The sequence below is a fragment of the Mustela putorius genome, unplaced genomic scaffold (genome assembly GCF_011764305.1).
Source record: "Mustela putorius furo isolate JIRA1106 unplaced genomic scaffold, ASM1176430v1.1 tig00000174_pilon_pilon_pilon, whole genome shotgun sequence".
NCBI lineage: Eukaryota > Metazoa > Chordata > Mammalia > Carnivora > Mustelidae > Mustela > Mustela putorius.
In genome coordinates this window covers 9,057,384-9,076,405 of record NW_025421304.1, presented here as the reverse complement: position 1 = coordinate 9,076,405, position 19,022 = coordinate 9,057,384, and the positions used below count along the sequence as shown (strand labels likewise).

Below are 19,022 nucleotides of genomic sequence, written 5' to 3'. Positions count from 1 at the left end.
GGGAGTTGAAGGCCGGCACTGCGGCTTCTTCTCTTGTAACCCTCCCCTCCCCCAGTCCAGGTGACTGTCCATCACAGCACGTGGTGGGTGCACTGCAAACATTTTCTGAAATGAAGTAAATCGATGGGCATCAATCACCGGGTAACTGTCCAGCCAGGCTGCCTTATACCCTTTAGAGCTCTGGCGTTGGCTCATTTTAATGCTATAAAGTTAGAGACTTGAACATGTGATCCAGAGGCAACGGGTCAGCCCTAATTTGGACCCGGATACCACAAATCAACTGTGAAAGGTCGTTAAGGCAACTGTGAAAATCCAAACATGGACAAGGAATTAGATGAAAGACTTTTAATTTCATTAAATGTGGCTATGCCTTCAAAAGTCATGTCGGGTACATACACTTATGAATAAAATGGTTTCCCTTAAAACACTGGAGACTAGGGAGTACGGGCGGGAGGAGACAAATGAAACAAAATCGGTAAAATGTAGCTAGAACTGTTGTACTCTGCGATGCAACATACTACTTGCAGGGATGGTTAAAAATTCCTTAATACAAAACACACACGACAGACAGAGACACAAAGACACAAACACACACACACACACACACACTCAGGTGCTGTTTTTCATCTTAAACCCCGAGGGAACCAGACGCAGAGGGTCCACCTGCTGCATCTCGGAATCGGCGGACGACCTCTGCGGGGCCTCCCGCGGGGGCCCGGCCTGGCTTTCTTGCCCGCGATGCTGACCGAGGCGGGTAGCCTCTTCCTCCCCCTCAGCACTCTCCATAAACGCCTTTCGCACAGAGCTGAAATTCTTGGAAAGCGCGGGTTACAGTTCTCTCGGTTTCTACGCTGGACCCCGCCCGCGTGACCGGACCCCGACGAAAAGCCAGCCTACCGCGGAGTCCTTCTCCAGCACGACCCCCAACGGCCAGGGCCGAGGGCCTGGGGGCGGACTCCGCGCAGCGACGTCACGGCGCGCCGTGCGTCGGGTCAAAGTTCAGCCCCGCCCCTCTTTCCCTCGCTGTCTTCCTCGGCCTGCGCTGCCGCCGACGCCGCTGTGGGCCTGGCTGCGCTCCGTCTGCTCCGTCGCTTACTTCCCTAAGCGCTGCCCGGCCGGCCGCCATGGCAAACGTGGCCGACACCAAGCTGTACGACATCCTGGGCGTCCCGCCCGGCGCCAGCGAGAACGAGCTAAAGAAGGTAGTGGGGAGCGGGACGGCCGGGCAAGGTGTGAGGGGCGCGGGCCTGCTCGGCTGAGGCGGCCAGGCCGCGCTACGGGGCTGCCCACGAGCCGGCGCCGGACGCTGCGGGTTCGGGCCGGGGGGCGGCAGCGGCAGCGAGACCGGCCTCGGCTGACCTTGGGCCGTCGGCCCCGCCCGCCCGCAAATGCAGCAAATAAAACCCACCCCTGCGCAAACACGACGGGAGCGCTTCCTTCCTCCCTCCCCCGGCAGGCGCCGGAGGCCGGGCGCTCCCGGGAGGCTGCAGCCTGCGCGGCCCTCCCCGCGCGGAGGTCATCACCCTGGAAAAACAGGTTGGACAGAGGCGCACAGCGCATCTCGGCCTCGGGGGAGACGTCTACGCCGCGGTCGTCGGCTTCGGAGCCGAGTCCGGCCCGGGTCTAGGGCCTGGCGGGCGGGTTGAGGCCGCCCCCGCCGGTGCCTCCGGGCAGTTGGGGATGTTTCCTGGGTGCCGCAGCCGCAGGAGCGCCTCCCTCTCTTCCTCCTTCGCCCACCGACCCCGTGCGTCTGTGTATTGTTCTGTGGGCAGGTAGCCTGGCTGTGTGTACCCGCTTCAGGAGTAGCCCGTGGGTCCCAGCCAAACACCTGAGTGTACACTAAAAATAAATAGAAGGCCTTACTGCGCTCTGCAGTGCTGCGAATCTTTGATCTCGAGATTTCAAAGCACTTGCGGCATGTGACTGAGCCCTACACAGTCTTCACCGAGCTTCAAGTATCCAGATTTGTAAGCTGAGAAAAAAGGAGACTGCTCCTTAGGCCTTGGGACGGGTAGAGTTGAGAGTAAAATGGACTTCCTGTTACCTTACCGGAAATGCTAGTCTGTATTATATAATTCATGTGTCTGTGAATAAAGACTTAAGTGCTGTGTCTCCTAGCCACCTAAATGTATGCAACTTCACGAAAACTGAAGTCACTCCAATTAACTAATACCCTAATTAGTCCTCCACATGAAAAAATAAAAGGAGCTTCTCTTGGCTGATGTTTCAGCTAGAGCGAAGGTAGGAGCCATCCTGAGCAGAGGCTCTACCCTTAGCTTAATTGTTAGTTAAAATGTTTCGCAGTTTTAACAAACTTAACGATCTTTTCTTTAGCGTTCACTGGAGTCCTCTTGGTATGGCTACTGGCCATCAGAGACGTTTGACAATAATGAAAATACCGATTTCTCATATTTTGTTTTTGGTTACTGAGTGAACAGTATTGAGGCGAATAAATTAGTAAATAATATTGAGATTTTCTCGGCTTATGAATCCAGATTGTCAAACGATCTCAATGAATAAAAGATGTTTTTGGAAGGTTGTGGTTTTAACCCATTGCTTCTCAGAAAAATTAATATTTAGTATTCATAAATCGTTAAATCAGATTTTGTATGTAACCTTTTTTAAATTTTTCTTTTGTATTGAAGGCATACAGAAAGTTAGCCAAGGAATACCATCCTGATAAGAATCCAAATGCTGGTGACAAAGTAAGTTACTTGAGACTTTTCCTTAGAGGTTTCAGTTTTAAATTGCCCTGCTTGAAAAAAGGAATCTTGTAAAGAAAAGTCCCATGTGTTCCCATTAAGCCAAACTTTTACATGAAGAGTATTTTGGTTTTGTATTGGGAATGCTAACATTCCAGGCAGTCTAGGTGGGAGATAAGACCAGAATCAAACCAAAGGTAATTTATAGCTTTTGTTAGAATAATTGGGTTCCAGGTTTCAGTAGCCTTTCCCCCACTCCTCTACTTGAAAATCTAATTGTTTTCCTTGTTGCCTTTTTTTTTTATATAATAGTTCAAAGAAATCAGTTTTGCATATGAAGTACTGTCAAATCCTGAGAAGCGTGAATTATATGACAGATATGGAGAACAAGGTCTTCGGGAAGGTAGCGGTGGAGGTGGTGGCATGGATGATATTTTCTCTCACATTTTTGGTGGGGGATTGTTCGGCTTCATGGGCAATCAGAGTAGAAGTCGAAATGGCAGAAGAAGAGGAGAAGACATGATGCATCCACTTAAGTGAATATCTTTTTTTTTCTTTTTAAAAAAATATTGAGTACTATTTTTTCAAGTAGTAATGCTTAGTAAAGCTAAAGGTATCAAAAATGTTCTGTCTTTTGTCAAAAAAAAAATCTATTTCCTCACTGTCCTCATTGGATGACTAAATTGAATTTGATAACCTGGGTGTCTGTATTTTGCTACACATCTTAAAGGATGGTTGATGTTTCTACTGAGGAGGGGGATGGTTTTGTTATATTGGTCTGAAGCCACTTGTTACTATATAATTTTAAATTATAATAATGACGATTATTTTCTTTTAAGTATTTAAATTTTCCAAGTTACTTTTTATTTAAAAACTTACAAAGTATGGGACTGTGACTAGTTTGTTTACATGTTACAGTCACTCATTACTTGATCCTCAGTGTGAACTCTCCCAAATTGGTTTCCATGGAGCTTGCTGGCTTCTAGCCTGACATTAACCTGCCAACATATGAATGGTGTCTGACCTTGGTCTTAGACTGTGAACCCATGGGCCCTCTACAGTATGAAAATAGCTATTTTACTTCGCAAAGTTTGTGAGGTCTTTTATCACCTTTTCGTGAACCAGTAATGGTTTTACTAGCAAATACCAGAGACTTTCAAGTGTTTATTTAAAATATTTCATTATTACCTGATTTATATATTTGAGTAGATAAGAGGAAGTGTAAACTTCTACATTGTTTGAATCTCATTCTTAAATTTGTTTGTATTTTTAAAGAATTTATCCTTAGAAATAAATTATCAGTTGGATATTCTTCCAAGTATGGTGGGTTAGTTGATACAGAAATGATTTAAGAAGTAAATAAGATCAGGAGAGTACTTGCTGTGCCTTAATAAATTCTTAATACTTTAAAATTTTTTCAATGTATACAGTAGATGCTGTTTTCTTTTAACAGTATTAAAATTTACCTGTTGTTACAGGATTTCATTTTGGGAGGCTTTATAATATTTCATTCCATGATTTATTTAAGCATTCACCTTTTCTAGAGGATGTTGCGAATTTTTTTCTGTAATAAATAGCTGCTTTGACTATCTTTACATACAGCATTGTCTTTTCTTGGCGGAGATATCCAGGCAGGCTTCAGTGTTTTGAGGCTGATAACTACAACTAAATTGCCTTATAAAGGATTGTGCCAGTTTAGCATCATTGGTGGAGAGTGTCAGCTTGGCCAGACCATTACCCATACATTTCCTTCATAAGCCATGTTTGTTGAAGTGTCTGTATTTTTCTGGCCTCTTATGTAGTGGTTTTGGTTTTGTATACTAGTGTAATTTGATATGTAAGGAGGAAATGAGCTACCTATTTGTTTTCTGTAGATGATTTGGTTAAAGATTGTTATGGGTATAAAAGACAGATGCAGCCAGTTGCTTTTGTCTGATTAAGTTGTAGCTATCTCATTGGGAAGTGTTGGTAGTGTTTTATTCTTACACTGCCTAGAACATACAAATTTTAGCTTGAAGTAATGATTTTGGGAAAGTTTGAATACCACAAAATAAATAGTATAGGTGCTTTCTTTACTGCTAAAGGAGATTTTAAAACAATGAGAAGAGTAAAACCACATTAAAAGCATTGCTCTCAGATCCTAAAGAATAATATTTTTGAGACTTGATATACATAGATTGTTTTGAGGTTAGTTTGGAAATGAACAGTCCTGTAATTCAAATATGCTATATAAAGATGAATTGGATTTTATCAGGTTTTGTTTTTTTTTTTTAAGATTTTATTTTCTTATTTGAGAGAGAGACAATGAGAGAGAGCAGGAGAGAGGAGGTCAGGGAGAATCAGACTCCCTATGGAGCTGGGAGCCCAATGTGGGACTCGATCTGGGTACTCCAGGATCATGACGTTTGCTGAAGGAAGCCACCCAACCAACTGACCCATCCGGGCGCCCTCAGTTTTGTATTTTTAATAGGCTTTTAAACTGTTCTTTTTTAAAAAAATCATAGACCCCTTTGGAAATTTGTTAAAAGTTGTTCAAAGTTATAATTTTGGTTATAAGTCAGTGGGTCCTTCTTAAACTTCTTAAACTTAAAGACTTAAACTTAAAAACTTAAACTTAAAGACCTCTTAAACTTCTAGGCTCTGTTGAAAACCTGTTCTTTTCCTCCTCTTTATCCCACTGTTGATAAGGTCTCTTTTGTTTTTTGTTTTGTTTTGTTTTGTTCTTGAGACATACGCAAGCTAAGTTGCATACGACTCCTATAAATTGTAATATAACTTTGTCACTTTTCTAAAAATTGTTTTTGGGGGGAGCAGAGTCTTTAGTAGAGCATGGACTCTGGAGTTTTGCTGCCTGTGTGACCAAGTAAGGCAAGTTAACCTCTGTTCAGTTTTGTCTTGTAAAAGGAGGATAATAATTGTATCTCATTCAGAGGGTTGTATTAGATGGAGGCTCCTGCCTGAGGCCAGAAGAAGGTTGTGGTGCTTGGGTTTGTTCGGTTATCAGCTCTATCAGAAAACACAGTATAGCGAATTATTGGCCTGATCCTATAGGCTGTGGCTTTGAGCATCATATATACTCTCCATAATCATAAAATTCTTCTGCTAATTTGAGTCACAAAACAAAAGTTCCATCAGTTGACTTAATGTAAGATGATTTTGAATTCTTTAAAAGGTTATAGTAAAATTTGCTGTGCGAGCTGTCATTTATATCTTATATTTAGAAGCGTTTGGCAAAATTTGATTGGACCTAATTCTTTTCTTCCCAGAGTGTCTTTAGAAGATCTGTATAATGGCAAGACAACCAAACTACAACTTAGCAAGAATGTACTCTGTAGTGCATGCAGTGGGTAAGTGTGTGTTCAGGTTTATGAAATAAATTAATTTCTGTTCTTTCAGTGGCACATTTAGTCTATACCAGGTAAAAATTGTTCATGATTTAAACTAGCCAAATGGAACATTTTCTGATACATTTGAAAGTTTAAATACTAGTCATTGAAGGTTGAAGATGAAGGTGAAAAGCACATTTCCTGTTTGTCATGGCCAATGGTATGGTCTGTGGGCAAAAATCTAACTTACATCTTTCCTTCCTTTAGCCAAGGCGGAAAGTCTGGAGCTGTTCAGAAGTGTAGTGCTTGTCGAGGTCGAGGTGTACGCATCATGATCAGACAGCTGGCTCCAGGAATGGTACAACAGATGCAGTCTGTGTGTTCTGATTGTAATGGAGAAGGTATGCATGCCATTACTTCTCTGCTTTTATGTTGAAATGGATTGGAAATGCAGGAATTGGAGAGGCTTATAATTTTTCTTTTTTAACATGTGTTTGTGTTCATCTTCTTAAAGATACAGAGTTCTAAAAGACGAATATGAAAGTAATTATTCTATTACGCATAGGCTGTATGAACACAACAGTAGATTTGTTTAGTGAAATGTTAGTCTTCTTTAGTTTTGAAAGAATGGGCAAAGTTTTTTTGTCCCTTTATATTTTTAAAGGTTATATTTGATAAAGAGGGAGACAGCACATTGTTCAGTTATCATTTTGATAAGTGGAGGGTTTTACTGTAAGCTTTAGCTTGCTAGCTTTTAAGCAAAGTGGAAATTGAAGCTCTTCTCACAGAAGTAAATACTTCAGGGTTTTTGTGTTTTGGGTTTTGTTTTTTTACTACTTCATATTTTGAATGGCTTTGAAATACTTGGGCTCAGAGTGATTTCTTTCTTTCTTTCTTTTTTTTTTTTTTTTTTAAAGACTTTATTTATTTGAGAGAGAGCATGAGAGGGGAGAAGGTCAGAGGGAGAAGCAGACTCCCCCCAGAGCAGGGAGCCCAATGCGGGACTCGATCCCAGGACTCCGGGATCATAACCCAAACTGAACACAGTGGCACCCAGGCGCCCCCTCAGAGTGATTTCTGAAACTACTACTCACCTCTGTCCTTGTAGTGGTTTTATAGTTATAGACAATATATAACCAAATGGACATGACCAACTTCCAGCTAAACATTCCTTAGAAAAACGGGCATATCCAATTTGGCCTGTGGGTTTTAGTTTGCCAGACCCTGTTCTAGAGCAGTGCCATCTAATAAATTTTTTCTAGAGTGATGTACAATGATATACAAAAATTCTACAAAATTTTTCTAATAAAATATTTACACATTTTTCTGTGTATGCAATGTCAAGTATGGTCACCACTAGCCACCTGAGACTGTTCAGTATGTGAAATGTAGCTAGTGTGACTGAGCAACTGAATTTTAAATTTTGATTAATTTAAATAACCACAGATGGCTACCATTGGGCAGCACAGTTCTAGAGCATTTTTTTCCAGATTGGTCTAGGAAGTGGTGAAATAATGGAGAAACTGTATATTAAATTCCCCTCCTGGAAAGTCTCAGTGCACTTTACCTTATTAAAAGCTCTAACAGTTCTATGTACTGTTACGAGGAATTGATGTTTTACAGAACATAATTTTTGAGAGTAGTGTTCTAGAAATAGTCCCTGAAGTCATTAATTATATATGCTACCTAAGCATTAAAATGTGCCAGTAATCAGCCAGTAGAAATCAATGCTATTTTTTCACAATGTACTGTGTAGAGCTTCAGTTTTACTTTATTATACCACCAATTAAATGTTTCAGAAGAATGCTTAGAAAAGAAACTGTGTTGTCCTAAACTTGGTTTGAGGATACTCAATGTCAGCTAAAATTTAGCCATCTCTTTATTGGTTTTGGAAATATCTCAATGATAGTGTACCTAAATAAAAGGAAGATCTGTAATAGGATGTCTGGGCAGGGGTTAGTCTAGGAAATAAATAAAATCACATACCCAGTATACAAAATTACAATGAACCATAAAAGATTTTTTTAAGTTTTTATTTGGGCTGTCTCTGTAGAGTTAAACTTCCATGAAACTAAGAATGAGGACAAAAAATGAAGTAGCACTTTTAGAAGCTTCAGCATCTGACTACCCATTTTGTTTCCTTGATCCTTAGGCTTTGTTTGAACTTTAGGAAGTGTAGTCAGGAGTCAGGAAAGTATTGTTTAAGATATATTACATTTCTCATAACATTTCTTCTTGAAATGGAACCAGGTAGCTGGGTTCTTAAGGTAACTTGTAATAAGATGTAAGTTTCTGTTATTAAGAATGATAATTTAAAAAAAAATTAAAAAAAAAAGAATGATAATTTAAACAAAACTTTTTACATAGAGGTTAAATCCAAAATATGTATTTAATTAATAAAAATATTTAAGAGTACAATGTAATACTCTTGCTGGGAGTTTGAATGTTCTCTCTTTTTAGGAGAGGTAATTAATGAAAAGGACCGCTGTAAAAAATGTGAAGGGAAGAAGGTGATTAAAGAAGTCAAGATTCTTGAAGTCCACGTAGACAAAGGCATGAAACATGGACAGAGAATTACATTCACTGGGGAAGCAGATCAGGCCCCAGGAGTGGAACCAGGAGACATTGTACTTTTGCTACAAGAGAAGGAACATGAGGTAATTTCCTTTTTGTTTGTTTAATTTTTGTTTTATTCAGAAATGGCTCTCGTGGTTAAGATACAGGTTAGATCTTTTTGGGTTCTGTGGAACAACACTGAACATAGAAGTTAAGTGGTTGGGCTAAGTTTATAAGAACTGACTGTTTAGTAGACCAACAGAGCAGGTGCAGTCAGAGCACTGAAAAGGAGTCAGTTTTAGTCCCAGCTCAGCCATTGGTTAGCACTATAATCTTAAGTAATCCTGTTGTCTCTATACCCCAGTTTCCTTGTTTATGGAAAATAAGGGCATTGGACCAGATGATGTAAGGCAGCTCATTTTTCATTGTGAAACTCCTTTGATGGGTGGTGGATGGTGAGTGGTGGATAGGACTTCAGTTTTCAGTGCTGCTCTCTTGATTTGTTTTACATTCTGGGTTTACCATGTGACCTTTTCTTAAAAGGTTCTGCAGTTTTAAAAAAATTTATTTTGGGGGTGCCTGGGTAGTTCAGTTGGTTAAGCATCTGCCTTTGGCTCACCTCATGATCGTGGGGTCCTGGGATCAAGCCCACATTAGGCTTCCTGCTCAGATGGGAGGGAGTCTGCTTCTCCCTGTGCCCCTCCCCCACTACTCCTGCTTGTGCTCTCACATTCGTGCTCTCTCTCAAATAAATAAAATGCTAAAAAAGTAAAAATAATTATTTTGAAAAAAAAATAATTATTTTGGATACATATCGTATGTTATATACAAGGCATAATTAAGTGGTCCAACGATGTGATCTAGTATGTATTGTTTTGTTTACACCATTACACTTTTTTTTTTTTTTTTAAGATTTTATCTATCTATTTGACAGAACTTGAGAGCACAAGCAAGGGGAACAGCAAAGGGATAGGGGAGGCGCAGATTCCCCACCAAGCAGGGAGTCCAGTGCATATACTGAGGGCCTTTATTCTTGAAGACGGTATTCGGAGCTATTCGGGAAACCTCTTTAGTAATAACCCATATTCTTGACTATAGAAGCTTTTCACAAGGTTCTGGCATCATACTTGATCACATTGACTTGAGTTTCTCTAAAGGTTCTTATATCACAAGTCAACCACATTTCTAGCTTTTTGTTGTTGTTGTTGTTTTAAAGATTTTATTTATTTATTTTTTATTTATATTTATTTATTTATTTGACAAAGATCACAAGTAGGCAGAAAGACAGGCAGAGCAAGGGAAGCAGGCTCTCAGCCGAGCAGAGAGCCCTATGTGGGGCTCGATCTCAGGACCCTGAGATCATGAACTGAGCTGAAGGCAGAGGCTTTAAGCCACTGAGCCACCTAGGCATCTCCCCCCGCCCCTGCCTTTTTTTTTTTTTTTAAGATTTTATTTATTTGACAGATCACAAGTAGGCAGAGAGAGGGCACCATTTTAGTTTGTACTAAAAATTTTTCCTCATTTGATGGTGATTTCTACAAATAAAGTAAATTTTGAAAATCATTTAAAGAATTTAATAGAGAGTAAAGCTATATTGAAATGTAGATTCTGGGAATTTGATTGGTTGGATTAATTCCCTAACTAGATTGTAGCTTGCTCTCTCCTATGTTAGCCTTTCTCAGGATAAATTTTTTACCTCAGCAAATCTATAAATTACTATATATATTTAGACCCTTTGTGGATATTGCCAAACCTACAGATAGCAAGTGCTTCTTGCTTAGTAAAAAACAGTAATTCCTAGAATTCTGCCTTAGGATCTTATAGGTTGAAATATTTGTAACTCCTTTCCTCCCAGGTCCCCCACCCCAAGACTTATTTATTTATTTATTTGAGAAGGACAGAGAGGTCGGGGAGGAGCAGAGGGAGAGAGAGAATCTCGGGGAAACTCCATGGTCAGTGCAGAGTCCAATATGGGGCTCAGTCTCACAGCCCTGAGATTAGGACCTGAGCCTAAAGAAAGCAAGAGTGGGGTGCCTGGGTAGCTCAGTGGGTCAAAGCCTCTGCCTTTGGCTCGAGTCATGGTACCAGGGTCCTGGGATCAGGCCTCACATCGGTCTCTGCTTGGCAGAGAGCCTGCTTCCTCCTCTCTCTCTGGCTGCCTCTTCCTATTTGTGATCTTTGTCTGTCAAATAAATAAATAAAATCTTTTAAAAAAAGAAAAAGCAAGAGTCTGATGGTCAACTGACTGAGCCATCTAGGTAACCTGAAAATGTTAACCTTCTAAGAAAATTTGGCTCAAGTAGTTAATGAAAAAGCTTATAGTTACTTTGGGGCTCCCCCGCCCCCTTTCAGCTGTTGTGCTAAAGGAGTTGGTCAGGCCATGGGATTAGGGTGAGTGCTATAGCCAAAACATACAAATCTTCCAGTCAGAAAACATTTCAATTTTGAGACTGGTTTATATCATGTGTATTCGTCTTTTAGTACAGGTGTATGTATGTTTTGGTGATAATGGCTACAGTTGTGCATTTGCACAAGGAACCACAGTATCTGGTGATGTTAGTCCCTTCTTAATACTTTGTTTTCCAGAAATTATCATCGCTTTAAGTCTTTAACTGTCTGGTTCTTCGTAATTCTTCCTCATTAACCTGGTTTTTCAAAAATTCCCCAAATTCCTATTTGTTCTCTGTTCAGATTTTAGCATCAAATTTTCTAGCCTACTCACCCCTCCACCAGAGTTCCCTGCCCACCGAAACAACCCTGATACCATCTTCAGTTGGAATCATTTTAAGTTGAGCTCCCTTCTAAGAACATGGTGCCTCTTGTTCCCTACTTCTGATGTAGCTTTAACCGAAGGGTATTTGGTTATAGATGGTTCTTGGAATAATAATGTGTTTTTTTTTTTTTAAGATTTTATTTATTTATTTGACAGAGATCACAAGTAGGCAGAGGCAGGCAGAGAGAGAGGGGGAAGCAGGCTCTCTGCTGAGCAGAGAGCCCGATGCAGGAGTCCATCCCAGGACCCTGAGATCATGACCTGAGCTGAAGGCAGAGGCTTAACCCACTGAGCCACCCAGGCACCCTTGGAACAATAATGTTACAAGATGTTCAGAAACACTGGCATTTTGCAGTTATAAAAAACATTAAAACATCCTGTTTGAGGCGCTTGGGTAGCTCAGTTAAGCATCTGCTTTTGGCTCATCAGGGTCCTGGGATTGAGCCCCACATTGGGCTCCCTGCTCGGCAGAGAGTCTGCTTCTCCCTCTCCCTCTCCCGCTGCTTGAGTTCTCTGTTCTTTCTCTGTCAAACAAATAAAATCTTTTTTAAAAATGTATTTAATTTGAATTTAGTTAGCATATACTGTATTATTAGTTTCAAGGGTAGAATTCAGTGATTCATCAGTTGCATATAACGTGAAGTGCCCTCCTTAATGCCCATCATCCAATTATTCCATCTCCTGTCCAGGAATCCTCAGTTTGTTTCTGTTGCTGAGTCTCTTGTGGTTTGCCTCCCTCTCTATTTTTGTCTTATTTTTCCTTCCCTTTCCCTGTGTTCATCTGCTTTATTCTTTGGAGGAGAGACTATTTCATATAGAAAAAAATCTAGGTGAGACCTTCCATTGCAATTTTGCTTCATCTTAAATTTCAAGAGCTAAGTACAGATAGTGGTAAATTCTAATAAGCAAAAGTTATGTTAGGTATTTGTGCAATTGGACGTATTTTTGCTACACATTGAAAGCTCAGAAACATACTTGATGTTTATTAAATTATCTTTGCATTACTTAGGCCATAGGCTAATAGTGTAATTAGTCAGTGTTAGCACTGCTGTTTGATTTACGTTCATCTAAGCAAATTTTTCACATTTACAGAGTTTAAATGTAAAACTTAAACATGTGTAAAGCATGATATTGAGTCCATTTAGTGGCCAAGCATTACTGGTTAGGCTTTTTATGTTGAACATAGGCTCTCACCTTCCCCTGTTACGATCATGTCTGGTGAATCTGTTCTACAGAATCCCCCTGGACTGTCTACACCTTTTGCTCAGAGGCAGGGCCAGAAAATAAGCCACAATTGCAGAATATCCCTGGTTGTGGTTTTTGGAGCCTCAGCTTTGCTTTTATCAGCCAGTTTTCCCAATTCCAGTGCTTTTCTTTCTTTCTTTTTTTTTTTTTTTTTTAAGATTTTTATTTATTTACTTGAGAGAGAAGGCAGGAGCCCAGTGGAGGGTGAGGGAAGGTATGGGCAGAGGAGGAGAAACGGGCTCTTCGCCAAGCAGGGAGCCCAACTTGGGGTTTGATCCCAGAACCCTGGGATCAGAACTCAAGCCAAAGGCAGATGCTTAACCAACTGAGCCACCCAGGTGTCACTCCAGTGCTTTTCTGATAGGTGTTCCTAGCATATTACATGAGAATAGCTCGGTTTCCTTATATAAATTTATGAAATTAGGGAGGATGACAGTTTGGCTTTTACAGTGAATGGTAGAATGAAGGTTTTGAAATCGTTTCAAGGAATACAGCACAACAGGGTGTGGCTCCAATTTTTTTTTTTAATGTGTTTTGTTTGCTTTATTTATAGGTGTTCCAGAGAGATGGGAATGATTTGCACATGACATATAAAATAGGACTTGTTGAAGCTCTGTGTGGATTTCAGTTCACATTTAAGCACCTTGATGGACGTCAGATTGTGGTAAAATACCCCCCTGGAAAAGTAATTGAACCAGGTAAGTCTTGATTTTTGTCTGATCCAGGATTCCATGTGGAGGGGTTTTTTTGTTTTGTTTGTTTTGTTTTGTTTTTGCAGTTAGTAAATTTTTTTAGTAGGTGACTTTCAAAAAAATATCGAGCAGCTTTCTTCTTGGGTAAAATTCTAATAGTTTTCTTTTTACTTACTCAAATAATAGGTTGTGTCCGTGTAGTTCGAGGGGAAGGAATGCCACAGTATCGTAATCCCTTTGAAAAAGGAGATCTTTACATAAAGTTTGATGTGCAGTTTCCTGAAAACAACTGGATCAACCCAGACAAGCTTTCTGTAAGTATTCTCTCTATATATAAGCGAGAAATTACTTAAAAGTTTAATAATGAGGTGGTCCTTGGTCACCTTTGATTTGTTTTTGGTGCTAAGATTAGAACATGTAATTTGTAAAATTTTGCTATTTAAACATTGATCGTTGGGCTGACCTGGTGATTATTAAAGGCAAGGCTTGGGGCACCTGTGTGGCTTAGTTAAGCATCCAGCTCTGTTTCAGCCCAGGTCATGGTCTCTGGATTGTGAGATTAAGCCCCATGTCAGGATTCTTGCTGGATATGGAACCTGCTTAAGATTCTCTCTCTCCCTCTACCCCTACTCTCTCTTTCTCTCCAAAAAAAAAAAAAAAAAAAAGGATTGCTGGTATAAACGTTGATGGTGCCAAGCAGGGAATAGTAAAGAATTAAAGCAGACTGGATATAAGTTTGTGGGAGGATTGAGACAACCCAAACACCAGATCCCTTACCTGAAGGGGCAGCCTCCCAGGCTAGCATTAGTTATTCCGTGCAGGAAGGTGTGTCTTAGGCAAAATTTTCCAGTGTTTAATTGCTGGCAACTAATTCTGTTTTTTTGTGTCCAAAGCAATATTGGGATGTACAAAAGATGTCTGCAGGTTTGACCTGTGGGTCATCAGTTGGTCATCTCTGGCTTTAAAGTACACTAGATTTATTTAACTCTCAAAGAAGCATATATTTTGGATTGTATCCAGAGAGAAGGCCATGAGATAGCTCACAAACTTAACGTTTTTATTTCGTTTTGATTTTCGTGAAGGAACTAGAAGATCTTCTACCATCTAGACCAGAAGTTCCAAACATAATTGGAGACACAGAGGAGGTAGAGCTTCAAGAATTTGATAGCACTCGGGGCTCGGGAGGTGGTCAGAGGCGTGAAGCCTATAATGATAGCTCTGATGAAGAAAGCAGCAGCCATCATGGACCAGGAGTGCAATGTGCCCATCAGTAAACTCTGCAAACAAATTGCACAGGTGGATTTTCTTTCCACATTTGCCCGGTTTGCTTTCAGCGATCCAGCTGGAGTGTCTGGTCAGTCCAGATGAACTGATGGACATCTGTTGGTCTATGTGTAACTTTTAAAATTGGTATAGTATCTACAGAGTGTATAATTTAAACTAACCACAAAGCTTTACATCTCCATTTTGACTGTTCTGTAGCAGAATAAAGCACTTGAAAGGAAATAAGACTCCCTTTCACACATGGGTTATAAGTTTCAGTCCTGGTATCCGTGCTTGATTTTTATCAGTTTTGTGTAGATTTTATGTTTCATATTTTAAATCCAAATCCCACATTGTAAAGTTTGTGTACAATTTGTCCTGAAGCTTTGTGTTTGGCTGCACCTGCGTAAGCTGCTACAAATAGAATAAAGAATTTCATAGCCTGTATCTATCATTTAGATGCATGGAAAAATGGGCTTTGCACACAATGGGTTTGGAGCTGACTGGGAACAATGGAAAAAAATAACATTAGCTGTGGTTGTAAAGTCCCCTCCACTTTTTTTTTTTTTTTTTTTTACCATCTTGTGAAAGGTTTCTGAAACTCGATAATAAAAAGCAGTTGGTATAAATTATTCTTTGTGTCACATTTTTAGAAGGAAGAACATACTTTGAACTGTAAAATGTATCCTTAAACTGGAGAATGTATCCTTCATTCTGGTTCTTAAGCAGCCCTTAAAAACCCATTGGCCTGAAGCTTATGCCTCAGGTATGTGCCCATTTTATAGTATTAAAAGGCAAAAAGAAAGTTTGGTATGTTGGTAGAAACAGGCTTTATTGGCTTCAATTGATGCTTTGTACAGTCAAGGACATCTGAGTTATGTAACTCATAAGTTACGATCCTGAGCATCCGGGCCAGGTTAACCTAGCCTCTGTATCTCCCCACCACCACCCCTTTTAAAAATAAGGTAACAGCAAATCAATATTAGAACCATGTCTGCATAGAACCTGTTAAAATGCTGTTTTCATTAAATGTTAAGTTAAAGATTCTCTGTCTCCATTAAGTTGAATATTTGAGATTGGGGGAAGCATTGATTACTAATGTTTTATAGAAAAGTAAGACTCTTAGGCTGGTATGAGAAAAATCAGGTAAAACTGCTATGAAGAGGATGTTGTGTTGCTCTTTCCATCTTCTATTACCTTCTTTTCATTCCCAGAGTAGATATTTTTAGAACACACTTTAATTTTAGGGAGAAGAAACATTAGTTGTACATTTTACATCTGTAAAAGAACAAAGAGGGAAAAGTGAAAACTAAAATTTAAAAATGTATTATGCCATCCCTGAGCCTCAACACAGTACTTGTAGTTTATTTCTAGGTCTACCATAACCTGAATGGGGGGCATGTGGTGGGGGTGGGAAGGGTCCTGGCATTAATCAAGGCCTGTGAGGTTTAAATTATTGCCCTATCCTCTCTACCTCCATTGTACAAAAAATATTTTACAACCAGCCTGGGCAAGATTCAACAGCATAGTAGTTTTGTATCCAAGGTTACTTCCCCACAACCACTTTAAGGGTAAGAAATGCAGTGGCAATATAAAGTTTGTAGCCTTTCCAATAAAGGTTTATAAAACATTAGAGTTGTTCAGTGTAGTCTTTTTTAATTCTTCTACCCAGGTTTTTTTGGCCATAGTGAAAACCATATGGAAGGAGAATCCAACCTTGTTAAAATCTGTTATGCACTCGGCCATGCTCTGCTTTGTCGAGCACCTGTACACAGAATAAGCATCTATGGTATTGACATTACAAAGAGTCTTTTTAACAACTTTATTGAAATAACTCCCGTGCCGTTAAATCTTTTTTTAAAAATGGTGTACAACTCAGTGGTTTCCGGTATATTTACAGAGTTTGCAACCATCACCACTAATTCCAGAACATTTTCATCAACCCCAGAAGAAAAAACCCAAATCCATTAGCATTTACTCATTTTGTTCCCCAGCTCCTAGTACAATCACTAAGCTAGTTTCGTTTTGTATAAAATGGGCTCCTAACAACATGTGGCCTTTTGTAAGCTATTTATTTAGTATGTTTCCAAGGTTTATCCCTGTCATAGTATGGATCAGTACTTTGTAGTAATCTGTTGTGTAGCTAGCAATACCATGCATTTGTTGACCCATCCATCAGTTGATGGACATTTGGGGCTTTTTCCATTGGAATAATGCTACTATGAACATTCATGTATAAATTTTTGTATGGACGTATTTACAATTCTTTAAGATCTGTTCCAGGTGTGGAATTGCTGGGTCACATGGTAAGTGTTTAATCCTTTGAAAAACTGCCAAACTTTTTCAGAAAGTCTGTACCATTTTAAGTCCTACCGGCAATGTATGAGATTTCAATTTTTCCACTTTAACTGCCAACATTTGTTAGTACCTGTCATCCTAGTGGGTAATGAAGCAGTTTTTTATTTTCATTTGCCCAATGTCTCATGATGTTAGCCATCTTTTCATGTGCTTACTGACTATTTGTGTATCTTAGGAGAAATGTATTCAAATCCTTCGCCACCCCATATTTTATTCAGATTTTCCTAGTTTTTATCTTTTTCTGTTCCAGGATATCCCATTATATTTAGTCATATCTGCAAAGGCTCTTCTGCTGTGACAGTCCTCAGACTCGCTTTGTTTTTGAAGACCTACAGGGTTTTGAGAAATACTGGTCAGCTATTTTGCAAAATGTCCCTTGATTATATGTGTAAAATTTCTCACAGCACTAGTTGCAGGAATGAATCAGTATAATGTTGAAAAACCTGTTTCCTCTGCTCATAACGCTTCTGACACTACCTGGAGTTAGGGCAGACCCCGCAGGTTAAGAACTCAGTCCCACTAGACTACCCGACTTAAGGTGTCAGTCACAAGTCCCAGGTTGTTGCCTACACTTCTAACCAACTGCTCATCAGTGGTACCCACAACCCTGTCTTCGGGTTGCTAGAATGGCTTATAGAACTCAGGAAAACACTACTTATGAGATTGCCAGTTTATCATAAAGGATACAACAGGAACACCCAAAGGGAGGAGATGCCGTGCCTCTGAGCACATCCTTCTCCCAGCACCTTGATGTGTTCGCCAATCTGAAGCTCTCTGGCCCCTGTCCTTCAAGGTTTCTGTGGAGGTTTCATTCATAGGCACAGCTGATTAAATTCATCAGCCATTTATGGGATTTTTGGGTTTTTTTTGTTCCTATTAACCTTTTGTTTTAATGTAGAGTCTCAAAATTCAGTGACAGATTTTGGCCAAGTTATTTCCATTAAAAAGTACTGCTTTTAAAAAACTAATAACCTAAAACTGCCATACATGTGCACACACAAAAAATGGTTCACAAAACATTGTCCTGGTTTTACAATGCATCATTAACCAGTCTTACCATTAAATGGTGTCATCAAAGCAGTGGACAAGAAGGCAGCTGGAGCTGGCAAAGTCACCAACTATGCCCAGAAAGCTCAGAAGGCTAAATGAATATTATCCCCAATACCTGCCACTCCAGTCTTTTTTTTTTTTTTTTTTTTTTTTTTTTTGACAGACAGATCACAAGTAGGCAGAGAGGCAGGCAGAGAGAGAGGAAGGGAAGCAGGCTCCCCACTGAGCAAAGAGCCCAATGCGGGGCTCTATTCCAGGACTCCGAGATCATAACCTGAGCCGAAGGCAGAGGCTTTAACCCACTGAACCACCCAGGCGCCCCCTGCCACTCCAGTCTTAACCAGTGGTGGAAGAATGGTCTTAGAACTGTTTGTGTTCTTGACTGTTTGTGATTGAACTTCACCTCAGCCTTTCTCACCTGCTGGAGGTCTGGAGGGTGAGGCTGAAAGTTCCAAACTTCTAATCACACAGTTGGTTCCTCTGGCGACCAGCTTCCATCCTTCAAGACTCATCCCATTAGCATAAAGTCAGGTATGGGTGAAAAGATCTTGTTCTGTATAAAAAAGACACTCTTCCTCCCCCCCCCCCCTCCCCAATCAGGAAATTGAAGGGTTTTAAGAGCTTTGTGCTGGGAACCAGGAATAAAGACCAAATGTGTATTTCTTATTCTATCACAATTTCACAGTGTTATCTCAGTGAAACACTGCAGAACATTAAAACTCTCAAGGCACATGCATAGAACTTGTTTCTAACTGGCCGACTTGCATGAATCAGTCTGGTGTTATTTTAGTGAAACATTGAGAAAGCTTGCTCCCACCCTTTACCTACTACCATTTGCTTAGTTGTTGAATTCCACGATGACACGTGGATGGTGATAGCAGAACTGTAAACCCGTGCCCACCTGGGAAACAAGTTATGAACTAGTGTACAGTGCTAAGAATAGTTTCTTTCAATTTTACAGATTACATTTCCAACGTGACTTAGGTTAGTAACCTCACCCCCTTCAGGGAGATTGTTAATATGTTGTAATATAGTTAGATTGTGTTGCATATTCTGC

General features: G+C 40.1%; 1 protein-coding gene across 1 annotated transcript; it reads left to right on the top strand.

The window, feature by feature from the left end:
• The first annotated feature begins 971 nt into the window (after positions 1 to 971).
• Positions 972 to 16,190, top strand: DNAJA2 (DnaJ heat shock protein family (Hsp40) member A2). Its single transcript, XM_004744115.2, has 9 exons — positions 972 to 1,202; positions 2,646 to 2,705; positions 3,015 to 3,238; positions 5,969 to 6,049; positions 6,296 to 6,429; positions 8,489 to 8,685; positions 13,156 to 13,300; positions 13,481 to 13,608; positions 14,377 to 16,190. The coding sequence occupies exons 1-9, from the start codon at positions 1,125 to 1,127 to the stop codon at positions 14,566 to 14,568; spliced, it is 1,239 nt and encodes a 412-aa protein (XP_004744172.1). The 5' UTR covers positions 972 to 1,124; the 3' UTR covers positions 14,569 to 16,190.
• The last annotated feature ends 2,832 nt before the right edge of the window (positions 16,191 to 19,022 follow it).

Coding starts and splice junctions, on each gene's coding strand:
- DNAJA2 (XM_004744115.2), top strand. CDS start 1,125: ATGGCAAACGTGGCCGACACCAAGCTGTACGACATCCTGGGCGTCCCG. Junction 2,706..3,014: donor ATCCAAATGCTGGTGACAAA/GTAAGTTACTTG, acceptor TTTATATAATAG/TTCAAAGAAATCAGTTTTGC. Junction 13,301..13,480: donor TGGAAAAGTAATTGAACCAG/GTAAGTCTTGAT, acceptor CTCAAATAATAG/GTTGTGTCCGTGTAGTTCGA.